The sequence below is a fragment of the Oryzias latipes genome, chromosome 24 (assembly GCF_053564925.1).
Source record: "Oryzias latipes strain Hd-rR chromosome 24, Olatipes_Hd-rR_3.1".
In the NCBI taxonomy this organism is placed as follows: domain Eukaryota; kingdom Metazoa; phylum Chordata; class Actinopteri; order Beloniformes; family Adrianichthyidae; genus Oryzias; species Oryzias latipes.
This window is the reverse complement of record NC_136260.1, coordinates 10,168,330-10,183,008: the sequence shown is the minus strand read 5'-3', so window position 1 is coordinate 10,183,008 and position 14,679 is coordinate 10,168,330. Positions and strand designations below refer to the sequence as shown.

The following is a 14,679-nucleotide window of genomic DNA, read 5'->3' as shown; positions in this document are numbered from 1 at the left end:
AATAATGCCCATCCTTTAAATCATATTTATCTATAATTCCAACAAATTTCAAGATGTAATCACAAGTCACAAAGAATCAGGGACATTTTAAAAAATTGCTGATTTGATTTTCAAAATTTGGGGTATTCTGCTACTCGGGAGATTTTTTTTTTAAATAAATCAACTCCATTGAGAGAGATGGATCTTTTCGTTATTTTTAGACTTCTAAATCTAAGCATTCTCTACCATATTGCAAGCCATTAGTTTAGTTCATTTATTTCAAACATCTTGTAAAATTAATTCATTTTAAAGTAGAGTACAGTGATTTGTTATTTTTTTCTTTTAATAGTTTAATAATTATCTTACTAGGTGAGATTCATGTTAATAATTTCTTTAGTTATTACGATGTTATGGAACATGTAAGACCACCCTAATACTTTATAACCATTTTATTTCATACAGCTTTTAGCCAAATTTGAGTTTCATGTTCTTAAGATTTGATAATTTTTATGTTTATTGCTTAAAATTTGTTGTTTTTTTATGCAGTTTTTGACCTGAGTTGTTGAACTCTTTGGCATTTTTCTCTGAGAATAGTGCCACATAAATAAACTTTGCTTGTATTGCCATGTTTTACATGTTATCCCTGTAGTTTTTAGACTATTGCAAATCACAAAATCTAAATATGTATTCGTTTAATTTTTTAATATATGTTCTACTTACAGGTATGTAAGAAGATATGCATTATTTTAAAGTTGTTCAGAGAATTAAAAAAAAATTTCATCAATAGTAATTTACATGAAGATACATTTATCATGTGAACACATTTCTAGCAGAAAATATAAAAAGACTATTTGTTATTTTATTATATATTTTACCTTATATAAATTAATGTAAAGTTTTTTTCAAGAAAGATGTTTCACTTACACAACAGTGTTCTCATTTTAGTATAAAATGTTATTACTTAAAAAAATCTTAAACTACTTTTTCCAACAACAAAACATAAAAAGTTAAATGTGAAATAAAGGACTTGTAATTCTTTATTTTTCAGCTTTAGGAGCAATTTAAAAACAACAAATAATTAAAAGAAAAGAGCAGTTTTTGTTTTGTTTTTTTGTTTGAGGTGGGTCTTTTGTACTTGTAATTGTCAAATGTACACTTCTAAAAAAAAAGAAAAAAAATATTAAAATTGTTCACAATAGTTAGATAATATATCTGTATTTATTATTCTCCATGATCACTTTGATTGGAAATAGAAATATTTAGAATAAAAGTTTTTAAAGACAACCTCTTCTGTTTTGTCAGTAGAGTCAAGGTCAGTTTAGAGGATTGGAGACATTTTAAAAGTTACATTTTTTTTGGGCTTTCCAGAACCTGGTCCAGCAGAGACTCCAACCTCATCACAATCTCATGGGCTTTTTTTTTTTAAAACCCTGAATGCTTTATTGAAAATATGCATACATAACACTTTTTCCTACACGACAATACAAAACAGTACAATCACTTTTGCAAATAAGACATTGAACGCAAACCCCAAAACATCATCCCCGACCCCCCCCCAAGCCGAAGGAACCTAAAGATGCTACAGTAAGCTCTTAGTATTCCCCTCCAAATACCTACCCAGCATGTGACCTCAGAGAAATAAGACATAGTTAAATCAGAAACGAATCCCTCGGTAAACTCAGAACAGAGAAGACACCAGGTTGCATACAGACATAGCATTTGCCACCATCAAGTGATAAATTGAACTGAAACATTTTTCCGGGTTTTTAGTGTGCATGTTTTTCCCCCCCTTAGGTTTATTTATTTATATTTTTTTTTTGCATGGCATGGAAGAGGAGTGTCCATCCTACAGTCCAGGAATTAAGAGGTTTCCAAAGTGTGAATATCAGACTATGACATAAAAAATAAAATAAATTCTACATAAAACACCACTGTGTGCCTCGAGTGATTTGGCATTTCTAAGGGTTACAGAAGTAGCAACTGCCAGTTTACAATGGCACACCGAACAGAATACCAGTTAATCACACAGACATGCAATCAAGCAGATTTTCACAAGAAGGAAACTCTTTAAAGGCGAGGGCTGGATGCTAGAACCTGAATCGATTGTATGTAACACGTGTCCTATGACCCTCCTCTTGCTCACCGGTTATGGGTGTTACTGTGCATATTCGTTTTCAATAGTGGCGGCAGATAAATGAAACAGAATATTAATCACAAACAAAAGATATAAATATTTTTATGTAAAAGAAAGCTATGAATGGTTACTATACTTACAAAAAAGGAGGACTCCAAATGTCTGGTTATATTTTAATATGATCATACAGGGACAGAGTTCAACCAAAAAAAAAAAAAAAAAAAAAAAAGGTATAATGTGAACAAAAACATTAAGTAACAAAAAAAAAGCAATAAAAACAGACAGAAAAGCACGGTTTTGAAACATTTTACTGTAAATTGGTCTGTAGCAAATTGTCATTACAGCCCAGAAAGAGGGAGAGGGAGCTCTGAATGGTACAATGACCACTGGGGAACTTGGCTGAAGAGCAAAGGAGGCATTAATGCTGAATTCTCTCTTTAGGCTCCAAATGTGATAAAGCCTTAAAAATGCTAGCCTGAAGGTCAGTCACCCTCTTACAGAGTGAACAGGAGCACGGCTAAAGGCTCGAGTCCTTATGCAACCCGCTGTTGTCAACCTGTGAAACCTTCTACGCCGTATAGATAGCAGGTGGGGCGACCATGAGGTGTTATGCCATTGCTGTGTGAGCAGAGAGATGAGACCTACTCAAAGTGCAGTTTGGATTCTGTGTGCAACTATATATATATATATATATATATATATGTATAAAAAAAAGAATGGAAGGCAGTTTGGGTTTTCTTCTGTTTTGAGGATTGCAATACTTTGTCGTTGTGCGATCGGAGCGCGGTTCAGATTGTTGCTGCTTCATTTGAACATTTTCTCCACTAATCAATTACAATCGTTCACTTTTCTTATGAAATGACCTTTTGCAAGTAACACTTCACAGTTCCTTTTTCAGCCTCAGTCAAATATCAAATATGTTCTTGTTCCAGGATATCTTGTGCCAGTAATCCAGAGCCATTTAAATGGTGAATGGTTAAAGGCAGAAAAAAAACAACATTCTAATGTAAAATTAAAGCCCCCAATCTAAAAAAGAAAAAATGGCTATCAAGTATTCTTTGTTCCACGGAGGGAGGTCCCTTTGGGGCTTTGGATAACTCAGAATTGCTTTAAAATCCTCTTTACATTTTCAAGATGGGAATAAACTCTGGGGAATTTATGGGGAGGGGAGGGCTTTTCTGCTGGTGTGAATTTCAACACGCAAACATACAAAAAAAAAAAAAGAAAAAATACACACACACCAACAGAATCTGCACCAAAAGATCAGTTCGCTGGAGCAAACCCACTCACACAACAGGGACAGCAGCGTGTTTTGAAGGTTGGAACAAACTTTGAGATCTTCGTCAACCATGTGTGCGCCCCCCGTCCCGGCTGATATGTGGCCCGTGAAGCTCTCTGATGTCATGGGAGTTGTGCTGCAGCTAGCGCGACAGGGATTGCCGTCACCTCGAAAATCTTAGAGCGACCGTCTCTGTTGGACGTTAAATTAAGGAATAAAAAGGCTCTCTTTCTAATGTTGAGAAACAAAACGCTGAATTTTCACGCTAAAGCTTTCCGTGGGCACTTCTTGAGCTAAGATTCCCCTTTTAATTGAGAATAAACGCTATGACTATCATAAAAAAAATTCACACATTTAGCATAGCCTCTTTTTTTTCCTGTTCATTGTCAGCTGGTCAGTCAGTGTTGGTGAGGTGGACTTTTCCGCCTTTGTCCAAACGACAGAATATGAAGAATATAGCAAGAAACGGGGGGAGTGGAAAACATACATACAAAAGAGTTGCTATATCTCTCTGTGCACCATCCTCCCCCAACAACAGCCCACCCACGTCCATGAGAAACTAGACGCTCGGCGTGAGAGACGAGCAGACAGATTTAGTCCAATGAGAAGATGGCTGGTCTGCACTGTCGGTCTGGATGCTTCACAGGAACGTCCATGTGCTCCATGCTCAAGGTAGAAGCGGGCTTCCTGGGAAACATGCGAGGACCTGGCATGGCTGCTGGCCACGCCGTGAAATGGGGGAGGACGGAACAGTTGGAAGGAAAGAGCAGCTGACAGCTCACCTCTGGAGGATCCCACCGGTACTGGCTGTTTCTTTTTGTTTTTATTTTTTGAATTTTTTTTCCAACTTCCAGCCGGGATCAAACTTTTGAAAAGGATTTGAAATATCCAGGATGTCCCTCTCCGTGTTTTTTTTTCTTCCCCCCGTGGCCACTTAAACCATTTTCTTCTTGCTTTTGATTGCTCTTGTGTTGTTGGTGGCCGCTGCTCGCTATTCTTCGCTTCTGATTCCTTTGTAAATTTCGTCTTGGGATTCTTGGATTGTTGTCAAAGAAAGATGCCGGCTGTTACTGACCATCAACTGTCCATGTTACTGCAATTTTCTGTGGAGAAAAAAAAGACACGTGTCGCTAAATAAAAGAAAAGAATGAGATTTTCTCTCCAAGTAGATGTTTTATTTCTAGATCTTAGATATATATGTTGTATATATATGTTATATGTTACAGTTTCTAAAAGGGAAATCCTGATCAGGTATTTTTTGACCTTTTTTTTTATCTTTTAACAGTTAAATGTCTGTAAAGAAGCCTGAACAATCAAGTAGAATAGTGAAACTATTAACTAGAAACATATAGCTAACTAGTAAAAATAGTTGATAATTAGTACTGTGAGAAACAGATGTGATTCATATCTCTATTAGAAATTTTTTAAAATGAATGATGATTTTTTTTTTTGCATGAATATGATGATGAGTATTCAGGACTAGCTTATGTCAATGGAACTACTGATTTTTTTTTAAGACATTACTGAGTTTCTTTAAATCACTTCTTCCCAAAGCTTGCACTTTGTAGACGGTCCCATGGCCGCCGTATTTCAATTTTATTCTAATTTGAGACCAAAAATGTAACTTTTTTTCTTTGTGAAATGCATTTGTAATTCAGATAAACTGATATAGACACTGGCCATCAGTTTTAACGTTTTATAGAAGCGTGCCTGAGCACAAGTCTGTGAATATCTTGCTAACTTTACTGAACTGTTTGTGTGCGTCTCCTGCTCAAATTCGTCCCGGTTTATGGCAATAAAATGTTGTGATCTAACTGGACTCATGGCATTTATCTGTATTAATAAGCTTGAAATATTTAGGGCTGATCATAATAATGAAAATAAAATATATATCCAATCACTGATTGGGATGCAAAACCCAGTTTCAGATGAGACCATGTGATTGGACCCCATTTCCGATCTTGTTAATCGGATGGGACACTTGTAGTTTGTAAAACAGTGTAACTTATCTGCCACAAAATAACATTTTACAAAGTAAAATCAAACTTCTGGACTGTAGATATAGAGGAAGAAGTTTACCATGGGGTCCATCTGCCTCTTGTGAGTCTTGAAAGGGGGCGGGACCCCAGATACGCACGGTGCCGTCATCTGAGGCTGAAGCCATGAGTCCAGGGACGGCTGGGTTCCAGCTCACGCAGTTAACTGTGCGCGTATGACCTGTGAGCTCTGCAATGGGGAGTTCTCCACGCCTATGCCAGATGTACACTTTGTGGTCTGAGGAAGACAGAATGTGAATGGAACAGGAATGTATCAGAGTAGATGCAGAAATACAACTTTTCCTAGTATTCTATGTGCTTTAATTTCATAAAGATGCCTCCATCCAAGGAAAATGTATTTTTGGGGTGTTTAACCTTCACTTCCACTGGCGATGAAGTCTTCATTGTGTCCTCCGAAGCAGGAGTGGATGGTGTAGAAGCCCTGGGTCACACCCTGGTACTTTCTCACCAGCACCCGGTCTTGAAGATCCCACAGGTGCACTCCCTACAAAATGTCACAATAAAATGATCCACATCTACTCAAACATACCTTTTTTTCTTCCAGGTATTATGCTTTATTAATAAAATGTATTGTGGATAAGAGAACAAACAAAGGTTTACCTGAGTTGCTACATTTAACAAAGCTAATCTACCATTCTTTGAAACAGTAAAGGACATGATAGGGTGGTCCTCTTGAACTCTGCAAGTGAGATATAAACAACACAGTCCATCAGGGATTTGTGCATTTTATAGCAAAGTTTGGCAGCTGATAAGAAATGCATTTTTGAGGGAAAATATCTGGATTGTTAGCAGAAAGATTGTTTAGAAACATTTCAGCATTAAGCAGGAAAAAAAGCATTTTATTTTTCCCAACAAACCCCAATTTTGATAAAAAACATTAAAGACCCACTCTGATGAAAATCAATTTTTTTGTTTTTTTAAGATGTTCTTGCGTCATTTTTCTCGTGATGGAGGAGATGTATGAAGATAATGGAGCTTAAAATTGTATTTCTGATTTTGTCTTCATTCATTTCGGTGTGAATCAGCAGCAGATGGAAAAAATGCCATTAGAAAAACATCATAGTTTGGGCCTAGAACCTACAACGGCAGGCCACGGGGCCTCCTGCTCCACTCCATTCTGATGCATTCACTTATAGACAAATAGATCCATGTACGTCTTTGTTCTTCTCGTCTGAGCTGGAATCTGGATCAAAACTATATGTCTGGATGGCTCAAATGTTCCTCACCATTTTGTTGCACTGATATGGTTAGATTAGGGGTGTGAAAGATATTAAGATAGTGGGAGAGAGTGGGATGATGGGAAGTAGATTAGTTATTGTATGAATGTATAACTGATGATTGTATTGTTTTTGTGTATTATTCTTATTTAATTGCTTGAAATATACCATTTCAAATCAAATCAAATAAAAAAGATTTCAAATGAACTACTGCCACTCTGCAGAAACTATGTCCTAGAAAACAACACAAGTTTTTTAAATTATCTCTAAAAACGACAACCATCATTAAAAGACCACTGAAGCTGCTGTTAGATTAGATCAAAGGATGATCAGAGTGGGTCTGTAAACTGTAATTTTCAATTTATAAGACTAAATTGTGCGAATCTTCTAAATAATTTCATATTAGCCTTGTTGCACAAAAGCTTGATAAGCAGACACGTACATGTTTCTGTCTGTGAGGTCCTCAAAGTTGTACCCTCGGATTCGCTGGTGGGTGTCTGAGGCCAACACTGTCCTGCCATCGCCCAGGCACCACAGGCACTGCACTCTCACCCCTTCCCAAGAGTCTAATAAGTTCCCGTCAAGATCCTGACAACACAGACAGATAAAACATAATCTATGCTCTGCTGTTTAAATTTGAAAAAATATCATTTACTTAGGTTCCTATTCGCAAAGGTAAATACCAAACACAAATAAAACTAAGTATTAAGCCTAAAATAAACATACAACTTAAAATCCACTTACACACTGATAAAACTGTCCTCTTTGTCCTCCGGTGACGAATCGTTTGCCGTCAGGATTCCAGGCCACGCTGGTCAGACTGTCTTCATGGGACTGCGACATTTTGGTGCGCAGCTCCCCCGTCTGGCGAACAAAGGCATTGAAGAAGGCAGCAGAAAAACAGATGAGCAAACAAGAACAGGGGGATGGGATTCAGCCAGCAGACACATTAAGAGACGGGGAGGGAGGAGTAAAAGGAAAGGAGCAGGTCGGGACTGGATAGGTGAATAGAAGAGGTCATTGAGTACACAAGAATTAATAGAGCACTTTTTGCAAATATTAAAAGGTGAGCTTCTCCATAATGTAGTTTAATCAACAATGTTAGGTTAAATTTGGTTTAGTAAATAAATTATGATGGCAGCTTTCTCTTCATATCAACAACCCTGCATTGATCCTGATTGTTAATGAACACTGAGTAGATCACAGCATGATACACTTCCTAAACTGTTTACATGTTAAAGTTAAAGTGATGGAAGTTTATTCACACAGGTCACCTCACAACCAGCAATGTATAAAATGCACTAACACCAATCTGAATTTGCCATTTTGGAAAATATTGCTACAGAGAAGAAATCCCTCAGCTGTGTCCTCAGACGTTCTTCTGCGTCCGCGTTACCTGAATATTCCAGAGCCAGAGCTCAGAGCAGTCATCCGGTCCACAGGCTATCAGGTAGGTGTCGTCAGGACTCCAGGCTAAGTAGGAGACTCCGTACGCGTGGCCTTCCAGAGTTCGCAGCAGCTTCAGCTGATGGCTCTCCTGCACACACAAAAATAAGACAAGAATTGAATCGAAGCATGACAAAGACCTGCTAGTGTCCTCAGTGTGAGGATGCTAAAACAATAGACAGACTTGCTTTGGACAATTCAACAAAAAATTAGTACGCCTCCAAAATGTGACATTAAAAGTAGAAGAAGAAAAAAATACTGTTTCTATCGTCTTGATTGAACATCACATGTCAGGCAGATTCATTTTACTGTGAAGCTATTCTCATCTGTTCCTTATCTGTTGGGTCTCTGTAGAAACAAAAACATTCCCCTCAGAATATTCCAAATGAAAGTATCAGTGAAAGAACAAAAAGTGGAAAAATTGGCTCCAGCATCTAGTCTGTTTATCTTACTAAAATCAAACGCATCTGTCAATTTTCCAATCTTTCAGGGGTGTTTGGATAAAAAGTCCAGAACAAAAAAACAACAAAAAAAGAATATTGTCCATATCTGACTTTTTTAGGCAAATCTAATAAAAAGGAATGTATATGGTTGTCTTCTCTACAAAATGAGAAATAAAGGGAATGAGATCTGAACCTTGTTTATGAGTAGGAGAGCCTTTCTGATTTAAAGGGGTTATCAGTTAGACTGGAATGATTGCAATTTTGAAAAATGTGCTATAGCCTTTTTTACAAACTTAGTTTGGAATTTTTTTATCTAATATTCATAAGTTTGAAAGTTTTTCAGCATTTGATTATAAAAACTGTTAATTTTGTTATACATTAATGAAAGTTTAGGAAAAGATATGATGCCTTTTCTATTGTGTGTCCTTCCATCAGCGTGTGCCGTCAGCCTTTCAGCGTTCTTCTCTGAATAAAAAAAATCCAACAGACATGTGCAGCCTTGATCTTTACTCACCATGTCAACTTGCCAGATTATGACCGTGGTGTCTTTGGAGCCTGTCGCTAGTTTGGTGCCGTCGTTTGAGAATTTGCAGAACCAAACTTCGTTACAGTGCTCTGTCAGAATCTGTTGGGTGTAACAGGGGAACTGCTTCCTGTGAAAATGACAAAAAAAAGAAAGACTTTAATGAGGCTCCTGGAAGCAACCAGACACTGCAGGACATCAGATGTCCTGCAGATGAAAACTTGTATGTGTTCATCAAGACAGCAGAGTTACTGTTTTTCATCACCTGCTGCAGACATGATCAAGCAGAAGAGAGACAGAGTCCAGGCTGTTATCCATCTTGGTGTTATGATAAAGGCAGCGGTCCCTCTGGAGCTCCACAGCTTGCTTTAATAGGGTATGGAGTCGCCTTGGGGGCAACATCACAGAGGGCGGCAGGTATGCTGCCATAAACAAAAAGGAAGAAACAGAAATAAGCCCCCAAATGTGAACAAGCTCACGTCTGCAAGTTAGATTGTGCTTCAAGTTGTGTTGTCCTGCCGGTTCCACCGAGTGGTGACACTCACTCTGGAGCTTGTCTAACAGCCGACAGCGGGAGGCGGTACCCTTTCCCTCCCACTCTGCCTTGGCTCTAAGATCCTCAGCATGGCTGCACATCAGATATCTGCAGGGAAGAAGGACAATTAGGAAAAGTAAAAAACACATCAATAATGTAGTAAGACAAACAACATTATGCCCCTGAAGCTTGTCATTATAAACCAGGAAGCATCAAAGGAGTATCGGGCAGCTGATTGGTGCGTGTCATCAGATGGGTGTGGTTTAAAAAAAACAACAAGCAAAAAAAAAAAAAAAAAGGCAGAATAAAAGGAGAAAATACCCGCTGAGTACATGGATGCGATCTGTGTTGTATTTGAGTGGAGTCAGCTCTCCCCTGAGAACCTGCAAAGCCTCCAGGACTTTGCCATCCTCCAGATACTCCAGGTACTTCTGCTGCAACAACAGGAACTTCATACGCTGAGGGGAAAAATAAAAAAGAGGTTATAATTCATTAATGGTTGCTTTCTTACAAGATATTTCACATAAGGCATCAATAATTATATTTGGTCCAATTTTACTAAGGATCCAAAAATGATGGAATAGGATTCTATAATCAGCACTCAAACTTACTTAAACGGCAGCCAAAACGACTTCCATTATCGCTATTACTCAGGGGGAAATTTTGTGTGTTTTGACAAATACTGAACGCCACCAGAAACATTTGAGGCTTGAAGTCTTATCTCAGCTATGCAGCTCAAACCGAAGAAGAGCCAGAAAAAGAGTTTTAACTGTAACACAATGATTGCAGAAGTCACACACCCGCGTTTACAAAGAAAACACTCACACAGCCAGTTTCAAAGGCTTCCACCATGTGGGATAAAGGTCAACTGTGTTGTCATCATACAGTAGTAACGGGTAAAGTGACCAGTTTGGGGTAAAAACCCGCTGAAAGTGAACCATTACCCGAGACTAGTGAACCCTTCATAAAAGAATGAATATAAAGTATTCATTGTTAACTAGAAATAGCATTAAAAATATGAGCAGTTAATTATAAAAGCATTTTAAACAACTGTGAATTTCATCAAACCATTTTTTTTTAAATGTTTAAACTGTGTTTAACCTCGAGTATTGTAAAATGTTGGATCTAGAATAGCTCCGATTTCTGCGAGCTTGCTTTATAACAGCGAACTTCTGGAAGCAGCAGCTGAGCCGACAAAGTGACAGTCCAGTCATTCAGTCCGCTTCAGGATACAGCAAAGTGAGCTCACCACAATAGCGTTGGGAGAATGCATCAGTGCTCTCAGCTCGTTGAGATCATTCTCAGCCTGGACAGAAACAAAAGAGGCATGATGTGTGAGCTCAGCACTTTTCATGCATGCACACAAGGGGAGAAAAATATTACAATTAGTTATTCAGACATAATAAATTCATTATTCAAAAAAACAAGACTTTTCCAGGTTTATTAATGTTAAAAAACAGATTTAATATAGAGTAAAAAAAAACAACAACAATCTAAACTTCCACTCGACTTCAAATGATGGACTAAACCCTGATCTTATTAGCTATTGCAGGCAAAATATGTCAAGAATTAGATGCCTCAAGAAGTTGAAGATAATTAAGACCCAACTACTACGTTTATAGCTGCAAAACCATTTTGTGAAAAAACGCAGACTGCTAAAAATGACGTCTTTTGCACGTAGCTACAGCTAAATTCAAAACAACAGAGGAAGCCTGAAGAGGAAAACAACAGCTACCTAAATTTATTAAAATCAACAGCATGCTGCTATCAGAGCTGTGATAATGTAAGAAGCACCTCAAACATTGGTATGAGCCAGGTGAAAATGCTATGATCCCTCAACAATGCAGTGTAATCCAAAATGACCTGAAAAATCACCATCACTAGATAAACATGTCCCATTGTTGATTCATCAAGCTAGAAGATGCATTTTTGAAAAGATCTAAGCCAAATATAAAATTCCAAAACCAAGTAGACATTAATAAAATAGTCAGCGACCACAAAATTGACCTTTATAATCAGAGACAATTGACACAATGCACACAGAAACACAATTTACAAAGAGAGATGACTGCATGAAATTTGTTTATGTTGTTGCAGATCTCCTCGGATCAGATTTGACCTCTGGTGAAATCTTTGGTCAGCAGAAGTTGATATTCTTTGTAACGACCAAACTAAATTGTTTTATTTGATATGGTTGGGTTAAAAAAATTACACAATTGAAGTGCCTGCTTGCGTTAAACCTGACCAACCTTTTCCCACTCCCCCTCCATGACATGGTTGCGGAACTTGGTAGCGGACGGGTGTTCCAGTCTGCACCCCGATTCCTGCATCAGCAGATCAACTGTCTGACTGTGGACAAACAAACAGGGAGCAAAACAATGTCAAACCAAGCTGTGATGATGTTCCAACATTAGAAAACGTACAAAAAAAAAGAGAGAGAGAGAGAGAATTGCCCAGCTGGTACCTCAGCTTCCCTAATATGATGTGAAGGCTTAAAAGACAGGATACAATTATATCTTAAGGGTATATTTTTAAATGACATCACACTTTTCTTCATTTACACAAAATATTACCGCTGGGGCTACAGACCAGGAAGTCAGGGATTTGTAAAGCCTTAAAATGACAAAACAGCACCTTAAAAGTCTTAATAATAAGTAGATATCTCATGATCTGCTAAAGGAGTGGACCCCCATACAGGTTTTATTTTTCCTGTAGACTGAAGTCTCTGCAGTTGACATCACCCACTACGTCTGCGTGTAAAGCATAGGCATGCCAAATATCTTCTCAGCTAAACATATTCCGCCAAAAAATATGCCTGCTGAGATACGCATGTGTGTGTGTGCAAGATAATGAAATCAAGTCTGCAGATGGGGGTGGGGGTGACACCTTCAGCATGATGACATCATGCTCAGGTATCAATGAAGTGGCGCAGCAGCTCTGTGTTGAGCCTCTCATCCAACTGACTGCTACACAGGCTTATCTTGCGTTTCCTAAGCTTCAGGCAAGGCAACTTGTAAGCACCCCCCCCCCCCCCCGCCGCTGTAAAGAGCAGTATCCCTCATTGATGCGTGGCAATGGCTGATTTATCAGCTTTCCTAGAACCTGATCATGACAGCAGTTACAGAAACTACCACATCCATTTTAAAGAAGACGAGGACACAAATCCCACTATGCTATAATTAGATTCCAGCACAGCCTTTCCATCTAAAACAGCTGGTGAGAGCGCATTCCTTCCTCAGCCGCCATGAAAACCGACCGATTCTGCTCACATCAGGAACAAAATGCTGCTCGGAGCACCGACGGGATGTCTTGCAGCAAACGCCATCTAAAAGATCCACACATGTCGCTATATCGTGGGTTGTCAGGTCGCTTCCAGACCGCGACACTGACGTAAAGACATCAAACATAAACCTGCTAACCCGCTTGATGCATCAACCTAAATATATGACGAATAAAATCGCTTTTGCGGAAAACAACACATCTGAACAACCTGACTCGTTTTCGTTAGCATCTCGGTTATTACTGTTTTGAGATATTACATGCTTCTTTTAAAGAGGTTCCAAATTAAACTGTCTAATTTTACAAAGTTATAAACTGGAAAAACACAAATTCGTTTGGATTTAAATTAGCTGTACACCTAATAACCTAAATAAATAATCCCCCGCAGCATTCTAGTTTAGCGCAAATACCCTAAACTAAAAATGATCTACAGTACAAACCGACTAATCTAGTCCATTAATTCTAATAGTTTTAACTTTATATTGCTACAGAAGCCTAACAAGTTAATAGATCTTGTCCTGCTGGGTGAATAAACGCTGCTAAAGCTGGATGATGTAATGCCTTTTATTCAGGGCAAAATGTGTATCTTTGTCAACACAACATGGCGTTTGGGTCCCCAAACAAACTTTATTTGGTGGTAAATTAGCAGAACATTGACACTCTGAAAGCTGTTTTATGCGAGCACGAACGTTTCAGGTCCGAACTCGGCGCAGGCTATTGCCGTTAGCACCCAGGCTAACTGTTATTGTGCAAGATGGACCCCTTCTTTTTACCAAATGCCGAGCTGACAGGCTAACTTACAACCCCATCCCCCATGTTTGTGTATGTCAAGCGCTCTCATAGCTCTTTTTTTTTCTTACTAGTTGCGCTTGCATAGTTCCTCGTAACCTCAAAAACTGTTGTCGATGATTTGCCTAACTTCAAGAAAAAATGTCTACAGAATATTTTTGTCAAGTAGCACACCGGATAAACTTACTTGAGCCCCAGTCCGTGGAGATGTTGCCCTATTAATCGTATGACATCTTCCTCCGCCTGCGACAGTCGTTTCTTCTTTTTCAACGAGCCAACCTCCGAGTTTAACGCCATCGAGGCAGTCGAAGTCCCGACACAGGGCCCAACTGAAGAGCCATTACTGGTACCGACACTGTTGTTGCCGTTGTCTGTGTTGGACAGAAGCCCATTGGAGTGGGTTCCACCAGCCGAGGACGATTCTCCGTTTTGTGCGCTATTGAGGCAGGGTAGTTCTGAAGATTCTTGTCCTTGTCCTGCCCCGTTTGACTGCATGCTGCTGAGATTATTGACAACACTTCGGTTAAACTGGATGGCCGACGTGGTTTGAGAGTGAGTAGCAAGTCCCAAGACAACTCCAGAGAGGCCTGTTAAAACTGTTGAAGCCCCGGGCTCTCCTACTCCCTCCGCCGCCGAGGCTCGGTGCTTCTTCCGCGGGGGCGGCGACGCTCCGCCGGTGTCCGAGTCGGAGGAGGAGGAAGCGGAGGCCAGAGTTTCCTCACCGAGAGCGGCCGTGGTTAGAATACGGCGGAGCTCCGGGTGGGAAATGAAAGTTATCCTTCCAGACTTGAGGCCTTGTTGTCGAGCACGGAGCGACCTGTCAGTTACCGTGTTTTGTTGATGTTTCTCTACAAACAGCTGCAACTCTAATGGAGTCCTGACGCTCTGACGTAACCGGAAATTCCTACACTATCAAGCTTCCGGGTAGAGCCATAATCCGTGGGTGGCGCATGGGAACCATTAACCATATACTCCTTTAAAAATAAATAAAAAACAAA

The 14,679-nt window shown here is 39.2% G+C and overlaps 1 protein-coding gene across 1 annotated transcript; it reads right to left on the bottom strand.

The window, feature by feature from the left end:
* Positions 1 to 1,392: 1,392 nt before the first annotated feature.
* wdr26b (WD repeat domain 26b) lies at positions 1,393 to 14,622 on the bottom strand. The gene is made up of 14 exons (XM_004083715.5): positions 13,869 to 14,622; positions 11,863 to 11,962; positions 10,863 to 10,919; positions 9,935 to 10,071; positions 9,624 to 9,721; positions 9,344 to 9,500; positions 9,070 to 9,208; positions 8,063 to 8,203; positions 7,411 to 7,530; positions 7,109 to 7,254; positions 6,050 to 6,128; positions 5,804 to 5,933; positions 5,472 to 5,666; positions 1,393 to 4,495 (listed from the first exon to the last, which is right to left on the bottom strand). Exons 1-14 carry the CDS (start codon positions 14,174 to 14,176, stop codon positions 4,470 to 4,472), a joined length of 1,833 nt encoding a protein of 610 aa, XP_004083763.1. The 5' UTR covers positions 14,177 to 14,622; the 3' UTR covers positions 1,393 to 4,469.
* Between the last annotated feature and the right edge of the window lie 57 nt (positions 14,623 to 14,679).

Coding starts and splice junctions, on each gene's coding strand:
- wdr26b (XM_004083715.5), bottom strand. CDS start 14,176: ATGCAGTCAAACGGGGCAGGACAAGGACAAGAATCTTCAGAACTACCC. Junction 7,531..8,062: donor TCTGGCTCTGGAATATTCAG/GTAACGCGGACG, acceptor TTTGTTCGCCAG/ACGGGGGAGCTGCGCACCAA. Junction 6,129..7,108: donor GACCTCACAGACAGAAACAT/GTACGTGTCTGC, acceptor TCTCACTTGCAG/AGTTCAAGAGGACCACCCTA.